Source organism: Meleagris gallopavo, chromosome 14 (assembly GCF_000146605.3).
Source record: "Meleagris gallopavo isolate NT-WF06-2002-E0010 breed Aviagen turkey brand Nicholas breeding stock chromosome 14, Turkey_5.1, whole genome shotgun sequence".
NCBI lineage: Eukaryota > Metazoa > Chordata > Aves > Galliformes > Phasianidae > Meleagris > Meleagris gallopavo.
This window is the reverse complement of record NC_015024.2, coordinates 3,675,751-3,693,410: the sequence shown is the minus strand read 5'-3', so window position 1 is coordinate 3,693,410 and position 17,660 is coordinate 3,675,751. Positions and strand designations below refer to the sequence as shown.

Genomic DNA, 17,660 nt, shown 5'->3' with positions numbered 1-17,660 from the left:
TCTTTCTATTTTCTTATTTTTGAAAGGCAAATTGAATAGCAGGTGCACTGCAGCCAACTCTTTTCTCTGGAATGTGTTTTAGTAGCCAATATAGCACCAGCAACTGCTGAAGCTGCCTTTGTTGCTCATGTAGAAATTTATTTCAGTAAGTTTTCTGAAGAAAGAGTTTGGATTCAATCCATGACACTGAGATGGTATACAGAATTACGTTTGTAAATCTCTCAAGTGATGCCTGGTAAACAGAACTATTACTACAAAGACACCTTTACATCATAGATAAACTGACTCTACAACCTAGAGAGTGCATTCTCACTGGGAGGAATTTGATACAGTACTAATCTTCATGTATAGTGCCATGGGTGTGGTTACCTACATGCTGCCTTGTAAATTGCTCATGAGCCAATTCTGATGCTTTACAGACTCCCACTACCCGAGAAAAAACCACCCATGTATCAGCAAACACTGGAGTACACAGAAACAACTGTCTGACTTATGTTATGCATTGTTAGCTGATTTCTTCTGGTAGGGAATAAAAGAACTCATAAGAAGGGCAGGTCTATAAATAGAAAAACATGAAGAAATCTTACGAGTGCATAGTAACTTCAAGGAGAGAATAAGCCATTATGTGTTACCTCCAGCCAATCAATAAATTTCTCCTATAGAGATATCTCTATGCTAATCCACGTCATTATGCTTCACCTTTAATTTTTCAGAAAATTCTGTGAATTATCACTAAAATGACCACAGGCAGCCTTCCTCCTTTCCTTTCTATCCTTGCTTTTTTTCTATACATTAACTTGACAGGACAGGTGATTTTCTCTGCCCAAAAATTTCACACACACACGTGCCCCGAGCTGTCCTTCAGTGCACTGAAATCCACTCTTCACTTAGGCTGTGGACCAGGGCTCAGATCCAGAATAACAGAAGACTGATATGAAAACGGGCCTGCAGTGTTAAGGTTCACCTAGCAAGGAATGAAATCATGTAGATGCAATTCTGATTTATGTTTACTACTTGATACTTTTCTCAGCTGCTAGAGAAAAGCTTGAGAAAACCACTCTGAAAGGCACAAAAATCTCCTTTACTAACAAATCTGAGGTGTCCTTAAATGCTCAGTGCACAGGAGAGTGAAAAAAAAAATCTCAGTAGCTGTTTTAAAACCTCACACAGAGGAGGCGGATAGCAGGAACTCAGCATGCATCTCATGAATGTTCTACTTTCTCTCTTTGAATACAGAGATCAGTCTTGGACAGAGTGTCAAAGCCTTGCAGTGAAGGGCTATTCTCTGCTATTACTTTAGGCTAAAACAAAAGACACTTCAGGAGATATAATCATTGCTGCCCAGTTCCTTTTCCTGGGCTCCTCACAATGGGCCCCAGTCCTTTCTTTCTTTTTTTTTTTTTTCTTCATCCATACATCTTTCCCTTTTATCTTCTCCTTCTGTCCTTTTACTCTTTCTTTCTGCCTCACTGAATCCATTAAGGTTTTTATATAGCCTGCTATTGAGAAATAAATTTTCTTTGAGACTACTGACTGAGCCTTAACTGCTGGCAAGCAAGGCTTAACTCCTTGAGGGAGGGCAGAAATAAAACTGTAAAAGGTATGAGACTGTCTATCTCTGAGTTTCGGGTCTCAAACCACACCAAATTCCTTCCCATGTCTTGCTAACCTTCTAATTCAAGCAGTTTCAAAGAGCACTTTGGTTTGGAAGGGACCCTGTATGTCACCAGGTTCCGATTTCCCTTTCAGATACATGGACACCTTCTGTTAGGTTAGGTGCTCCAAAGCCCTATCCATCCTGATTTTCTGGGCAACCTGCCCCAGCACAACACCACCCTCATAGCAAAGAATCTAAATGTAAATCTATACTCAGTTTAAGCCATTACTCCCTGTTCTAGCACTTTCTAATAGAGAGTCCTCCTTCAGCTTTCATATACACCCCTACCTATTTCACTCATGCGTCTTGACACATTGAGTTGCATCTCTGCCCATATCTCCTACCAGATCAACGTACCCTTTTAAACTATTTTCCTTGTTACTATTTGCCTTGTTTTACTTCCATATGTCTGTCCTTTTTATACAACTGTAAATTAGAAGGCACTATGACATCAGCAAAGCTGCACTACCATGAAACATCTAAGTTTCATGCATTACGACAGACAAAAAGAAAAGCAGTATTCACACCTTCCAATACTAAACACTATGATAAAATATTTCAGACAAAGCTAGACACAAAATGGGTTCACTGTAGTTTATTCCAGAACCAGAATTACATGAAAGACAAAACATTTGTCCCTCTGGGATAATCAACTACCCTTAGGCAGGTCAACAATGTGAGAGAAGCAAAGGAGCTACAGGGACAAAGAAGAGACCTTCCTGAGAAAAGGTGAAGATCATCAATCCAAACCAAATGAGGCATGCACAGAAAATGGAGGAGACGGGAGGAAAACTATAAAAAGGGAAGTAACATCAGAAAGTACAGCATTCGGTAGTGAAAGATGACACTATACTCAGTCAAGCAGAGTCGGACAGCTTAACAGCTTGTTGTGGTTGACAGATTAAACCATTCACACAATGTTTTTCCTCAACAGGAAAATTAACAATAATACATAACCAATGTTTAAGTGAAGTTCTCACCTTATCTTTTTCTAGCAATGCATACTGAGAAGCTTGATTTGTTAGAGTAAACTTTCAAAAGCCCAAGTGTCAACTTCAGATTAAACTATTCAGGCCTATTAGAACTGCAGCCTGGGACAGAAGGTCTACAAGACTCCCACAGAGTGCAAACACAGGATCCTCCATTTTTTATTAAAACTTACTTAATTGCAGATGTTAATTGTATAGTAGCACAATTCATTGGCCATCTTATTAACTTGCTCTAAATGATCATCCAGTTTATGATGATCCATCAATTTTTACAGATTAATGTTAATATCAGAACTACCCACAAAACCATCTTGCTTTTTTTGTTAATAGGTTTATGCCAAGACACTCCAGGCATGGCATGGCTGGAGACACTCATACATGGCTTTTTTCTCCCGTCTCTGGTCCTTTAATACATAAAGTTTAGAATCTATTGAATATCTTGTCAATTTACCCTTAAATGGCCACATACTCTGGTCATCTCAGCAGATGAGATGAATTGATAGAAATAATTAAAGAGTCAGAAACAGAAAAGCATAGGAAAGGACAAGAGCCATGCTGTCAAAACATGAATTTCACAAAGTTCAGCTTAATACCCTCAAACACTTAAAGATTTATATGTAAATAAAACACTGAAACCAGGAACAATCAGTCTACGTGGAATCCAACCAAATTTGCCAAACATATCATTTAGAGTAAGACAGGCTTCTATCAGAACATTAAGCAGACAAAAAAAAACCACCTAGCTTTACAGGTTAATATACTATATTATACACAGAAAACAAATAACAGCATAGGAATGAAATAAATTATGCCATCGCTTACATATATTCAACCCAACACACTGCATATTTGTGGTAGGTTAAACAGTACTGCCGTTCCCTTAGAAAAACCAAGTTTTTAGCTTTGCTGAAGCATTTATAGCTTTTCCAAAGATATCATAATAGAAAACAAAATACTTAAATGAATAATGGAAGTAACCAGTTAAAAAAAATAAATAAAAAAAAAATCAGAATGCCTCATACTTTAATATGTGATAACTACGGAGAAAGTTTTCAAAGTCATAGAATCCTTACACTACAGTTTGAAGGGATCTTTAAAGGCCATCCCTGCAATGAATGGGGACACCAAAGCCAGATCAGGTTGCCCAGAGCCTGACCCAGCCTCGCCTTGAAAGTCTCCACAGATGGGGCATCCGCCACATCTTTAAGCAACCTGTTCCGGTGCCTCCCCACCCTCACTGTAAAATATTTTTTTCCTTATGTCTAACCTAAATCTACCCTTTTTGAACTTGAAGCCATTTCCCCTTGTTCTATCACCACAGACCCTGCTGTAGAGTCTGTCTCCCTTTTTTTTGTAGCTCTCCTTTAAATATTGAAAGGCTACTATCAGGTCACCTTCTCTTATCCAGGCTGAACAGCCCCAGCTCTCTCAGCCTGTCCCCAGAGGAGAGGTGTTCCATCACTTGGATCATTTTTGTGGCCCTCCTCTGGATGCACTCCAACATGTCCATGTCTCTCCTTTGCTGAGGACTCCACATCTGGATGCAGTACTCCAGGTGAGGTCTGACAGCGAGTAGTGGAGGGGCGGGATCACCTCCCTGACCTGCTGACCACACTGCTTTTGATGCAGCCCAGGGTACGGTTGGCTTTCTGGGCTGTGAGGGCACACTGCTGGCTCATGTCCAGGCTCATGTCCGGCTTCCCATCCTGCAGGTCTTTTTCAGCAACACTGCACTGAATCCTTTCATCCCCAAGGCTGTATCGGCAGTGAGGATTGCCTTGACCTAGGTGCAAGATCTTGCATTTCGATTTGTTGATTCTCATGAGGTTCACCTGGGCCTGTTTAGGTCCCTCTGAATGGCATCCCATTCCTCTGATGTGTCAACTGCACCCTACATCTTGGTGTCATCTGCAAACTCACTGCACTCGACCCCAGTGTTGATGTCACTCATGAAGATACTAAAGTGTACTGGCCACAGCATCAAGCCCTGGGGGACACCACTCATCACTGATCTCCAACCCAGACATTGAGTCATTGACCACCACTCTCTGGACTCGATCCTGCATCCAGTTCTTTGTCCATCGACCAGTCTACCTATCATATCCATATCTTACCAATTTGGAGAGAAGGATGTTGTGGGGCACTGTGTCAAAGGCCTTACTGAAGTTGAGATAGAGGACATCAGGGGCTCTTCCCTTTTCCATTGATGCAGTGAGTCCATATTTATTAATTTAAAATGATTGCAAATTATTTTCTTAACCAAACAATATCCTTTTTAAAGATGTAATGGATAGTGTGAGGCTACTGAATGAAAAATCGGGAGAAAAGAAAGAAAAGCTTTAGGAGGAGACACCATGTAATCACTATGCTATTCTTCCAAGCTTTGACTCTCAGTACAATTTAAATCAAGCATCTTATACAACTCATGTATATGTAGAGAGGGCATCTATATGAATGCCTATTCTGACTATTGTTTATACATGTGAGCACAACAATACCTTTTAGCAACAATTTCTATGCTATGAGAATGGAGTACCCACAGAGCTGAAGTGGTTAGCAAGTTAGAACCATAAAAATGTTTTCTGACATGCTTTCAAGACAAAGCTTGATAAGGTGTACAAGACATTTAAAAGTTGATTATGATCTAAAAACAAAAAGAAACAACAATAACAATGAGAACAAGTTTTAGAGGGATACCCACAGCTTTTTACAGGACAAAACATAGGAGCTCTGTGTTTAGGAGCTCTGAGTCTACTCCTCAATTGTTTTGTAGGCACTCAGTAACTGTGAAAGAATTGATCCCTCCTGAATGTCCTGGTGCTAAGTCAGTACAATATCTCAAATCTTATATTTCTGAATCAGGTTCTTTTGTGTTTTTTTTTTTTTTTAGTCTTCTCCTTATATTTTAGCTTTGAAGTGTAAGTGGAGAAACCGCGTAAGGTCAACAACTAAAATTAGGGTGGTGCTGAAATTCAGGGAACTCAACACAAAATTTAGGAAGGGATAAAACATTGAGAGATCAAAGTCAGAAAAAATACTGATCACTGATTATTAGGCCATCTCTGTGATGCATACGTTAGTTAAAAAATAAAAAATAAAGAGGCACTTACGGGATTTCTTTTTTCCAAACGATCCTAAAGCTCTATCACATCCTAAAGATCTACCTATCCTAAAGCTCACCAGGAGTCAGATGGAAGTAAAAAAAACAAAAAACAAAAAACAAACAAACAAACAAAAAGCCACAGAACTCTCTGTTTGGTTTTGTCTATAATAAAAGAAGATTCTTCGTAGTACTAATGAGAACTCATTTGTGATGATTCAAAAACTACACAAGTCTTGGTCTCAGCAATCATTACAAGCAGTATGATACTCTAATATCAAAATCCTGCTGATACACAATATTCTAACACTTCCTTTAAATGCTTACTGCATGTTGAGTCAATTGAAACAATGAAATCTGGCTTACAGCATTATAGTAGGCTATTTTATTTTTATCTCTTTACTAAATGATATTTCCCTGGCCAATAGAAATTTTCCTTCACCTATTCTCTTTATTTTTTTTTCCCAAATCAGTATTACCCAAATGATAGCAGCCATATACCGGGAGAAATAACCACACTTATTGGTCTAATTTATGGGAAGATTTCAGAGCACAAATTGAACTCTAAATTTTATTATAGTTTACTAATATAATAAGGAATAGAAGTCCATTAGTTGTTTGCTTTTTGTTACGGTTTTGTAACTAAACCATAATTTAATAATGCATTCTATTAGCATACTAATTGTAGTAGACCCTATATAAAAATAATCAAGAAGGATTTGTAAGCAAAAAAGGAAATGGTGGAGCACAAGTTCTTATGTTAATATTACCTGGTACATTACAAATGTTTGCAAAACATGACTTTTGGCAATCTATAATATCTATAGTATCCTTTGACAGACCTACTGAAATATGCAGCAGAGTTTGCCTTATTCATTCATTAGGCCCAAGTCTTTGCAATGAGACAGAGAGCATCTTTACATTATTTTCTTGGAAACGTAAATGATATTGCACATGAACAATATGGATTAGTATAGAAATCTTTCTTGAAACAAGGAGTCGCTACGAGGTCATAGGAGTGATCTCTATCTGAAAAAATGTCTATACTGCCATTAGAAAAAGAAAAAAAATTAGAAAAAAATAGAAAAATATCTAATAGTCAGAAAGGACTCTCAGAAGAACTGATTAGGAAGTTCTGATGTCCCTTTCTCAAAGTTTAAAGCTCAAGGACAGTTAGTCAAATTAATAAACAGACAATTAGGATCCAGAAAAGAACTGGTATCCTTTTCATTGCTACATGAAGATTTCACAGATGTTATCTGAATATCAAAAAGTAGCAAGACTCGGCTACTATGTAAGCTGTACACATCATAGAAATATTCAGAATTGCCATAGTTATTAATCATAAGTGTTTTTCAAAGATGAAGTACTAAATTAAGAGCTAATGATTAGAGTCTAGGATGATACCTAATGTGTTCAGAAAATTAATCTTTATCAGTCTCCTACATAGTTCTTACCTCAACTTTGGGAGCATTTTTGGGCAAGATTGTTATATGTTATCAATCTCAATAAGTTATAATATATGAAAAACATTCTGTTGGCATATTTAGCTGTCAGAACTACCTGACATTGTTTTAATATTAGACATTAATTGGAATGAAAAACTAAAAGGTTTTGCAAGAAAGTGATGAGTTTCAAGAACTCTAAGTGGAAAAGGGTGAAACACCTCATTAACAGTGCCACAGGAACTTCATTTAGAGTTAAGCTTTACGTTAGATTTAATACATTTGTTAATTTAAAATATTAAGCATTCAATTCATAATCTGAGATGAATTCTGTATTAGTGCTGCTCAGAGAATGATGGTTTGATTTACTGACAACTTTTATTGTTTGGATTTTTTTTCCTGCCAGCATGCGTTAGGATGCAGAGAAAAAGAGGAAAGGAATAAACTGACCTCTTGAATATTTCACAGAGCATAGCTATCTGAAAACGTTACATCTCTTTTCACCTTTATCTTTCTCCTCCTTCATTTTCTGTCTTTTCCTCTTCCTCTTTCTCTCCTGCTATTCTGGCCCACAGATGCCAGTCTTTGACAAAGTCTCCAAAAGTAATAAAATTTCAAGGCATTTTCTGCTTTGAATAAATTTCATGTTATTTCATTGAAAATAATCAATCCAGCTGATGTGTATAGGAAATTTAACAGCCTAGCATTAAAAAAAATAATAATATTACAATAAAAATCTAGAGGAAAATCTTAAGTGCTTCCTGGAAATAAACACACAATGAAATTCAATCTAGCACAAAAGATTAGAGATAGACGAACTTAATTAGGAACTTTTAAAACACCATTATATCAGACACAGAAACTGAGACCAGAAAATTGCTCTGCCATCTCTATTTTTGAGCATTTTGATCCTTTGTAACACCCACAACATTTGACTACTGTGCTTAGAAAGTCTAAGGAGGCAGTAAGACGGCACAGATTTGCAGGGACCTTCTCAGTGATAAGAGGCAAGAATATTAAATTTCTGAAATCTGAAAAATGTATTAACATCAGGATAAAAAATGTATTGCTGAAACCAATTGTAGTATCACACATGGATCTACTAAAAGGCTTTCTTACTAATTACAGGAACAGAAATGAAATAAGAAAGAACCACTGGTGGCTATGAAATAGCCACAGTGCAACAGTAGTAGATCCTCTGACAGACTGCTGAAGATCACAGTGTGGTCCTCTTTAGTGTGAGAACCAGTTGGCTTCCTCGTGATTTTGGAGATAAAAGAGCAGCTTGTGGCAAAACAATCTCAGTACTATAAATATATAATGAATCTACTTCATGCAGGACCCCCCTGAGACCAATAAAGCTGAAGACTGAGCACCAATTTCACTTTCTTTGCATTTCTTTTGCAAGACAGCTAAGTTAATTCTGGTTAGTTGAAATCAGAAATAATATCATTCTATTTCAAGTGGGCAAGACATGTTTCTATCTCAGGTTATTTCACTTAACCTCATCAGGAAGGTGGTTATCAAAATGAAACTGAAGCAAAATAAATATATTACATTTCCTATTGAGATAAGAGTTTAGTTAAGCTGTCAGGAAAAAAATCTAACAGTTTCACTTGCATCATTTTCAAACGCAAGACCTTTTTCTGGCCAAGTGGTATAAGCTGCAGGAATCTTATGCAATACGTACACGGTGAATAATAAAAATCCAAATGTAAACTGCATAAATGCTAAAACAAAGTACATCCCTTCTGAGACCACTAGAGACTCCCCCTATTAGCAGATCATTTCTGCCGATGCTATTTTTCTTGATACTGTACACAGTTTTGCACAGCCCTGTATTCACACACATATGTGCATTCAAAATACATGCTTTTCCTTCACCTCTGGGACAAAATTATTCTATGCTAGAATAGATATCCATCTTTAGACATCCTTTCTGATGGGAAAAAAAAAAAAAAGGCTTTTCTCAACTTCATTTCTCAACTGCCTGTTATAGCTCTAAACCACTCTCGTACCTCCCTGGAGTACATACTTCAAAGACATACGTGTATTTACCTTGCCATTCCTCCATCTCACTTTTTTGCCTCTCTGTATTTTTGTCTTTTTTTTTCCCCCCTCCTTCCTCTAAACTATTCTTACTTATATGGATCTCTAGACAGGGCCTCTCAGCTTCTTTCAAGCAGTGACCTGATAAAAGTAGGGCTGTCTAAATCCATCTGTGTAAATTACTTAGGTGAAAAATGCAGTGCCAGGTTGACTGACACAGTTGGTAGATAGAAACAGAATTCAGCAAATAATTACAGCCATAATTTTGAGAGGAAGAAGAATGAGTGTGCTCATGAAGGCTAGAAAAAGTAATTTCTACATTTTCCAAATAATAATAGAAAGAAAAACAACACACTATATTTCAAATATTTCATTTATAAATGCAGCCTACTGAAACAGAAACAAACAAACAAAAATTAACCACAATTACAAACTAAGCATGTAGTAAACAACCAAAAATTAGATAAACAAAATGTTTCAGCAATCCAGCAATTTTTTTCTTTTATTATTTGGTTTCCACATGAGAAACCATTGGGTTTTCTTAGGTTCCTTCCAGAACAATTACTCTTTTCCTCTCTCTGCTTACTCAACTAATCACATATTCTACTCAGATCTATGTCTGCTACTACACTGAGGTGACCCCTCCATTGTCCCAGGACTTCCTTAGGCTGTGAAGTTGTATTGCTCTGTTAGGTTTCCAATATAGAATGGCTGGATTTTTGTTTTTTATTTTTGCCTAATACATCTATCTTCATCTCTCTAAGTTTTTATTTTTTAATGTTTTTTTCCTGTTTTTGTTGATCAATTTTGTTTTCCTCAGCATTATTATCGTTTCCTTGTATTTCTGAATGCTCTGCTTGTTGGTGTCATTTGTATCACTGAGAGTTTCAACCCTCTTCAATTTAGGACTAAATTCATATTTTAATACCATGTGTACAGAAATCAAGACAACTCTCGCTGATCTCAGGGTTCAATGGCTGGCTGCAAAGGGAGCCTAACTTAACAGAACAACTATAGGGAAAACAACAACAACAACAACAAACCAGCCTCGCATAACAGAATTCAGGGAACAAAACCAAGAGGAAAAAAACCAATGACAAAAAAAAAAAAAAAGACTAATTCTTAATTACTCAGTTTTAGTAGTTTATATACTGTATAAATGCAGCTACTCAGAGAAATGTAAAACGCACTTAAAATTCTACCATTACAATGTAAGGAAAGGTAAATAATAACACACAGGTTTGGGGCACAAGAGTGTAATACTTCAGTTGATGCATAGTATTTCAACCCTACCTTCCCAGTTGACTTTGTTCCTTTCCAAATGCAAAAATAGCAGATAGTCCAAGCAGCGAGGAGGCACAGTGCAAGTTCCCAGCGAAGATTCCCAATATGTTCAATGCCATCAGATATGGCCAGCACCCTGCGTCTACCAAGGGGGAAAGAAAAATAAAAAAATTTAAACAATACTGAAACAAAATAGTACTGCATACAAAACATTGATCTAAAACCAAATCATATTCAACCAGGAAGACTTCTGGTTACTGACTAGAAAGAATGGACCACGGCAGGCATAAAGATACAAAAGGAGAAAAAAGGGAATATTGCCAGTGAGTTTAAAATCAGGTTAAAAATAAACAAGTGTGTGACTCTCACAGGTCAGTTAAAAAAAAATAAAAAAGATTTTTAAATAGATTCAGCATAGAAAGATTTGTACAAAAGAAAAGTCAAAGAAAGAAAAACAAAAACTTCAACCTCTCTGAATCATCAGTGGGTGATATAGATCCAAAACAAAACGCTCTGATAATGTTTGTTGCTCTGCTTTGTTGTTTCTGTTTTAGTTTTATTGTTTTTCCAATAAGAAATATTTGAGTTGAAACCTTTATTTTTGCCTTGTAACACCTATTTTCATAAATGCCCTTTTCTAAATTGAAGTATGATTTTACAACTTTTATATTTAAAGTCAAACTTCATAACATCTTTCAGGTGGATCTTATTTAGGAAACAAGAGGAAAGTTTCAATGTTTTTTAAAATTGTCCTTTTTTTTGGGGGGGGGAAAGCAATCAACAAAAATATATACTGCATTTACTATTTTAAAACATCGTATTTAAAATACTAGAGAAGGCCACTCAGATCTAAAAATTTAACTTCCTATTTTAGGAACATTCCTCACATCCCCGTAGCCAAATGATTTACTAAATTAGTAAACAACACAGAGAGGGGTTTATTTTGTTGTTTTCATAAAACAAGAGTGAACAGAAATAAAAGTCACTTGATAGTATTCAGACAGGAAACCTGTAGGACCAAGCTTCAGAAATCTGATGTAGCATTTTCGTCATGAGAACAACGCCTCATGAGGAGAATTAATCTCTTATCTAGGGGATTCACATTCCTTTCATGCTCTTTGATTTTTGCTTTAGATAAGCACACAGTTTAAGGAAAATGTAAATTCTTTACTAGCCTGTAAATAAAACACAGGTACTTCAGATTCTGTTGCATAAAGAGTTAAAAGTAAAAGTAAAAACTTACTCCTATAAACTTCATTGATTTTCATGAACTCCCTTGAGTTTTTTCAATTGCTCTTTAACCTAAAAGAAACCCTAATCAACTTAAATGAAGCAATTAGTCATTTGCTAATTTTACATTCTGAATAATTAATTTCAGCCGTTCAGGCCTTCTATGGCCTTTAATCACGTCTCAGCTGGGTCTGGTCACTGCTCATTTCATCTGTGTTTCCATAACTATTCTGGCAGTGTTATATGCTGTGTATACGTGGACAAACTCATACACAATTTTCCAGCATTCAGCCTTACACAAATTACAGTGATCCAAAATTCCCTTGAAATCTTTATTAGGTGTTGCTTACACAACCCTCAGAGACTTGAGCATTGCACTAACCTCCTTGTCCAGGACACTGTGAATGACAACTAATTAACCCAAGTTTACAAGTACTCTGATATCGTTAATATAGCTAAAAACAAAGTATCATTTCTTGTCATCATCCGTAATAGATGATTTGGGATACAATTCTGAGAGATAATTACTGTATGTACATAAAATTAATGTGCTACGCAGATAGTTTAATTACAGAAAAATATATTGAGGTTACCATGTTGAGGATTAAATTAAAAACAAGTCCAACTTACAATTAACCATAGGATCTTAACTTTTCCTTTTGTATTTGACTCAGGCATTGGCTGAGGAGATCTATTCACAGAGTAAGACATATGGTGGTGTAATTCAAAGCCATGCCTAAAATAAATATAAGCAACTCCTTTTCCCAGGCAGCAGGGCAGACAGTTGAGGCTTTTGGCTCACAGTCCATACCTTGTGGCTACACAGCTTTCAGAAAGAATGTGACTCCAGCAAGCCAATGGGCAGAGTCAATTTTATATGCACACATACAGCCTACCTATTTTCTCTTGCAAAATTTCTTCATAAGGCAGCAAAATTAAGATTCTGCAGCACCCTTCTATCTGTTGCTGTTATTTCTTCTATGCTCTCTTAAAAAAACAGGTTGCATCGCATCATCTTACGTGCTCTCTCTTACAAGGTCTTGGAAAAACACTTCCCATGCATCAGCAGCAATGATGATGCTCACCATGAAGACTGTTGCATTTCCTAATTACAGACAAAAAATATGCTAGGTGTTGCAGACAGCTGGAGAGGAATCTGATCTGGTTCTACTCTTGGAGATTTACACATACACATACACATCTATACGGACAATTAACTGCATCACACCAGTCACTAATTCCAATGAATACCAACTGCGCAGTCGCACTGAAACATTCCATGCTCATGTCCTGCCTACAGCTCTGCAAAGGGCTACATGCACTACTCAACTTCCAGACCAATGAATGTCTCAAGTGAGAAATCTCCAAAATAGCAATTATAGTGAAATATATAGATGATACACTGACATAGTCAGGGCTCAAAGTTTGCAGAATAATATTAGACATGCCATAATCCACATCCAGTTTTCAAAGGCAACTTTGTCTTAAGAACACAATTCTCAGTAAAGATTTGAGAAACTTTGAAAGCAACTAGTTTCTGGAAGTGTCCACGGAATGTCCATGCTCAGTCTTGTTTGAATGCTCTATGAGAAGTGTCACATAGCAGGGACGCATACCTTTCCCATCCAGAAACCTTGGTGGGATGCTTTCGTAAGTGGCAGATTAATGGCCTCCAAACAATTAGCCCTGCTTGTCACACTTAAAAAAAGACACATTGTGCCAAACAATTTCAACTGCTAGCACTGTAATGAGTATTTTTAAAGTGCTACAAATTGTTTCATGCTTTCTTTGTTTAAGGAAAACAAAGGTTTAAAGTTTCCCATAGAAAATGAACAGCAACAAGTCAGAAACACCTAATTAAGTTATAACATACAATGTTATATTGTGCCACATATATCCAAGAGAAAGCCTTTCTCAGAGGCAATAGGTGATTTCCTGAGGATGCATGATGCAGCTCTCCCTCATGTCAGGACCTTAGCTCTCCTTCTGAAACTGGCTGAAATAGCAGCAGCAGAGATTAGGCATTGAAAGGAAAAGTCATTCAGAACATGAAATTCTGCCCTCATCTCAGTCTGACTGTGCACACCCTCATATACATCTTTTCATTTTTCAACTTAAATTAATAAAAAGGAGGGAGCATTTTAAAAAATACATGACCCTCTGCTGCAACTAAGTGAAGCTGATGTATTCAGGGATTGGAAGATGACAACTGATTGTAGCTTCTCACTCCTCAGCAGTCCAACTTCTATCTAAAAGCTGCTGTGACCTTGAATGAATTACCTAGACAGCAGAAAGAAGTAGCATAGCTTTCACTATGTCGTCATCTTAACACTGCAAGACCTCCTATGTTAACTTATCTTCCTCATCTCCTCATCTTTTTGTGGGAAGAAAGATAAAGAGCAAGAACAGTGAAATAATGTAGAAAGTAATATTGTTTATTTTAGAGTAACAAACATTTGAAAAAGTTCTATGTTAAGATACCCAGGAACAGTCACCATCTGTGAACATTGCACCAGTGCTTCATCACTTCCGATAGCTCATATTAATGCAGAACAGAGGGGAAGAGTAATATATATGCACAGAATAATTTGTGCAGATTGAGATGAGAAGAGGTTGCAAGTGCCTTGCGTTGCTCTGAGCAAAATTATTCTTGAACGGAGGACCCAAGGAATCCTAAGAAGCCTAAGAAACTCTTGGTGTAAACTATTACATGGTCTTGTGAAAGGAGACAGTGAGATCCCTACATGAGCTGCAAACTCATCAAGTTTCCATATGCTAAATTATCAGGTGACATTACGACAAGTAAAAATGAAAAGCAATGAATTTCTTAGCCAAAAGTGCTCTATTTGGATAACTATACAAGCTGAACAGGCTCAGGGAAGACACTGGAGACAACTGACTGATTTGTCAAACTCTGTTATTGGGAATCAGAAAACTGTGATAAAAATTTTTAATTGTCAAATCTGGCATCCCAGGTGGTATCAGGATGCAAGTGGCCATGCAGCTCAGCAGAGGTGCAGGTAAATGCCAGCCATACTGCAAAACAAACAATTGTTAGTAATTGCCTCTTAGAATTTGCTTGAATTCTTCTTTCCAAGAAGAATAATACATGTCCATCCTTAAGAGCAGTATTCAAAAAAATCCAGTAGCATTATGAAGACTTTATTTTCGCATTTTCTTTTACACACAGCAGTTCAATTTCATGACCAGCCAATAACTGGGAAAGAAGCAGAAGACTGGTGGCATTTGAACACTTCAAAAAGAATGTTGAAGGAATATGCCCACCTAGATTAGGGTTAATTTGGAATTTAAAGGTTAAGTCAGACCAGAGTTTTTCTATCAGTGGTAGCAAAATATTAACTCTACACAGGATATTTTGTTTGTAATTGAAAAACCAAGATCTCTTCTTTGAATTTAAGCCAGAGCAGATTTGCAACATGCTTAACATTCAAAAACACACAGAAGTTTTTCACTACCTCTTGCTACATACATATAGCTTGACTATTACTGATTTTTCTATTTTTCTCCATAGAAATAACACAAATTGAAAGTTAATAGCCTCAAATGCAGAAAAGATAAACGTAAGTGGAATAACAGGATATATCTGAAGTGCAGCACACTTTGTTTGCTTTCTGTGAGCTTCCAGAAATGTTGATGTTTCGTCACAAAGACATTTATAACCAGACTGAACAAAATCATGGCATTATTACTTAGAAGGCAATTTCATTCTGGTTACAGTTTATCGTATGAAATATTGTAAGCCAAATGCTGACAGTTCATCTTGAACCAAAAAAGTAGTTCCTTTGTCTCATACACACAAGTAGAGAGTGAGAGAGTATAGAGTCAGAAATCTCAGCATATTTTCAGCAGACCTCAGCAAGTAACCAGACATCATTCTATGACCTCTTGCTATCTACATTTGAGAAACACTCTGCTGCTAATGATTACCTTGCTTCTTTCAATCAACATCATTTCATGTATTTCCCCTAGAAAAATATGGAAAGGAAATCAAGTGAAAAAGTATTACATACTTACTGAAATTACTTTTGTTTGTGAATTTCCTAAAACACCTTTTGATTTAGTGGTTCAGTAGACCAGGTGGAAAGAAGGGCCCCTACATTTCTGAAACTGCTGCAGCTGGGCATACTATAGAGTATGACTACTCATAGATAAAAATAACCTTTTCATCCAGATTGAAAACAGTTTGAAAGCTGCTGCTTCTACAAGTGCACTCTCTTGGGACACAGGAACCATAGCACTACATTTCCCATGGACTGGGAGAACATTTTTCCTGAGAAACAGCATCTTTATCCAGTGTTCCAATGTGCAGAGCTGTAGCGGGCTCTTGAGGAGAAAGAGGATTAAGTACTACTAACGCATTATTGACAGGAATATTCTGAGGTAATTGTTGCATTATTTCATGGTTTGGAAAGCTGAAGAGCACATTCAATCTATTTAAGGAAATGCCCCTTTGCGTTCCCTCTCTGATCTGTAGCAGTTTACAAGACATTTTTCTTTGACAAAATAAATACATGAAGTAGAGAACGCAGCCTCTTGAGGTCATTTCTCATCTGTTTAGCCAGGAAAATAGGTGCCAATGCCATCTATGTACTGCACACTAGACTCTGTCCTCAGTGCATTGTGTGGGGAATTAAAGCTGCAGTAGTGTTATGGTGCAGTTTGCTTTCATGTTTTAATATGCCCTTTTTATACCCGTGGATTTTTCACACCCTGTCTATATACCTTGTGAATTACTGTTACTGAGCTCCTTGTGCAAACAGTGTAACAGACTTGAGCAGCAGTGCCGCATAGCTTTCCTGTCAGCTCAGGAGCACCAGCGTCTCTCAGTCATTCTCCATTCTTAAGTTTTTCATCAAAAAATGTTTTCTAAACTCTCATTTTTCTTTATCTCTTAACTTTACACAGCTGATATTGTCTAATTTCTGTGAAAATGTATCACTTCGAGTGCTTCATACCCAAATTTATTAGAGTATTGTGTGCAAGTATACAATTTCTGAGACTCAGAAACTTAATCCTAAAACTGGTGGGATTCAGATTCTGTGTACCTGGATCCTCTGTTGATGCCTGAACTACGAGGCCAAAGAGTCACCAGCATCTAAGATTCTGGTAAGCATCTGCAGAAAGACGATCTCATTGTGGACTGCCACACAGCCAAAAGCTTATTCAAGTAGTTAACAGTCATAAAGTCAGCCTTCTTCGGAAGAACCACAGTGACTGTAGTACTTCCAGACACACTGAAAAGGCTGAGTGGTTTCCCAGGGACACAAAGACAGATAAAGTAGCATTATTTTTGTCACAATGATCAGAGGAAGTTGCTTATCTAACAAAGACCATTTGTGACACATTATTTACTGATGACAGTTTAGCTAATTACATACCAGCATCCAACATAACTTATAGCTGCTTTCAGCTTTTTCTCCACCAGCAATATTCATTCTTTGTTATCTAAGTCACTTCAGTTTTCCCACTATCTGACAGAGATAATCTTAAAAAAAAATGGTATTCTGCAGCTCACTTGACCCTGCAGCCTTTCTAGGAAGCAGCAATGCTGTGAGTTTTTGTTCTAGACAATGCTTAACCAGCCTCTTTCCTCAGATCTTGCAATTAGGAGCAGCTTTAAGGGATCTCTGAGGTACTGAAATTGATATTTTGGTTCTATTATAACACAAAGCTCTACTGAACAGCACAGAAACTTTTCTAGAACATCCTTCAGAGAGCTGCAACATTTCCTTATGGTTGTCTAACACATGCTAACTGCTTTATATTTTGGAAGACAGACCGATCAATTCATCTGGAGCGTACAACTCAAAAGTGGAAAAGCCTAGGAAGAGTAAAAGCTTGAAAAATGCTAATATGGAAGTAAAGAGAAACAAACAAGGAGGAAA

At 37.0% G+C, this 17,660-nt stretch overlaps 1 protein-coding gene across 2 annotated transcripts in view; it reads right to left on the bottom strand.

Annotated features, from left to right (window-relative positions):
• Positions 1-17,660, bottom strand: part of SLC6A11 (solute carrier family 6 member 11) — a 91,309-nt gene that overhangs the window by 48,908 nt on the left and 24,741 nt on the right. For both annotated transcript variants that reach the window (XM_019620012.2, XM_010718410.2), the window contains exon 6: positions 10,534-10,666. In XM_019620012.2, coding sequence (XP_019475557.1) covers positions 10,534-10,666 — 133 coding nt within the window. The remainder of the gene's footprint in view (positions 1-10,533; positions 10,667-17,660) is intronic.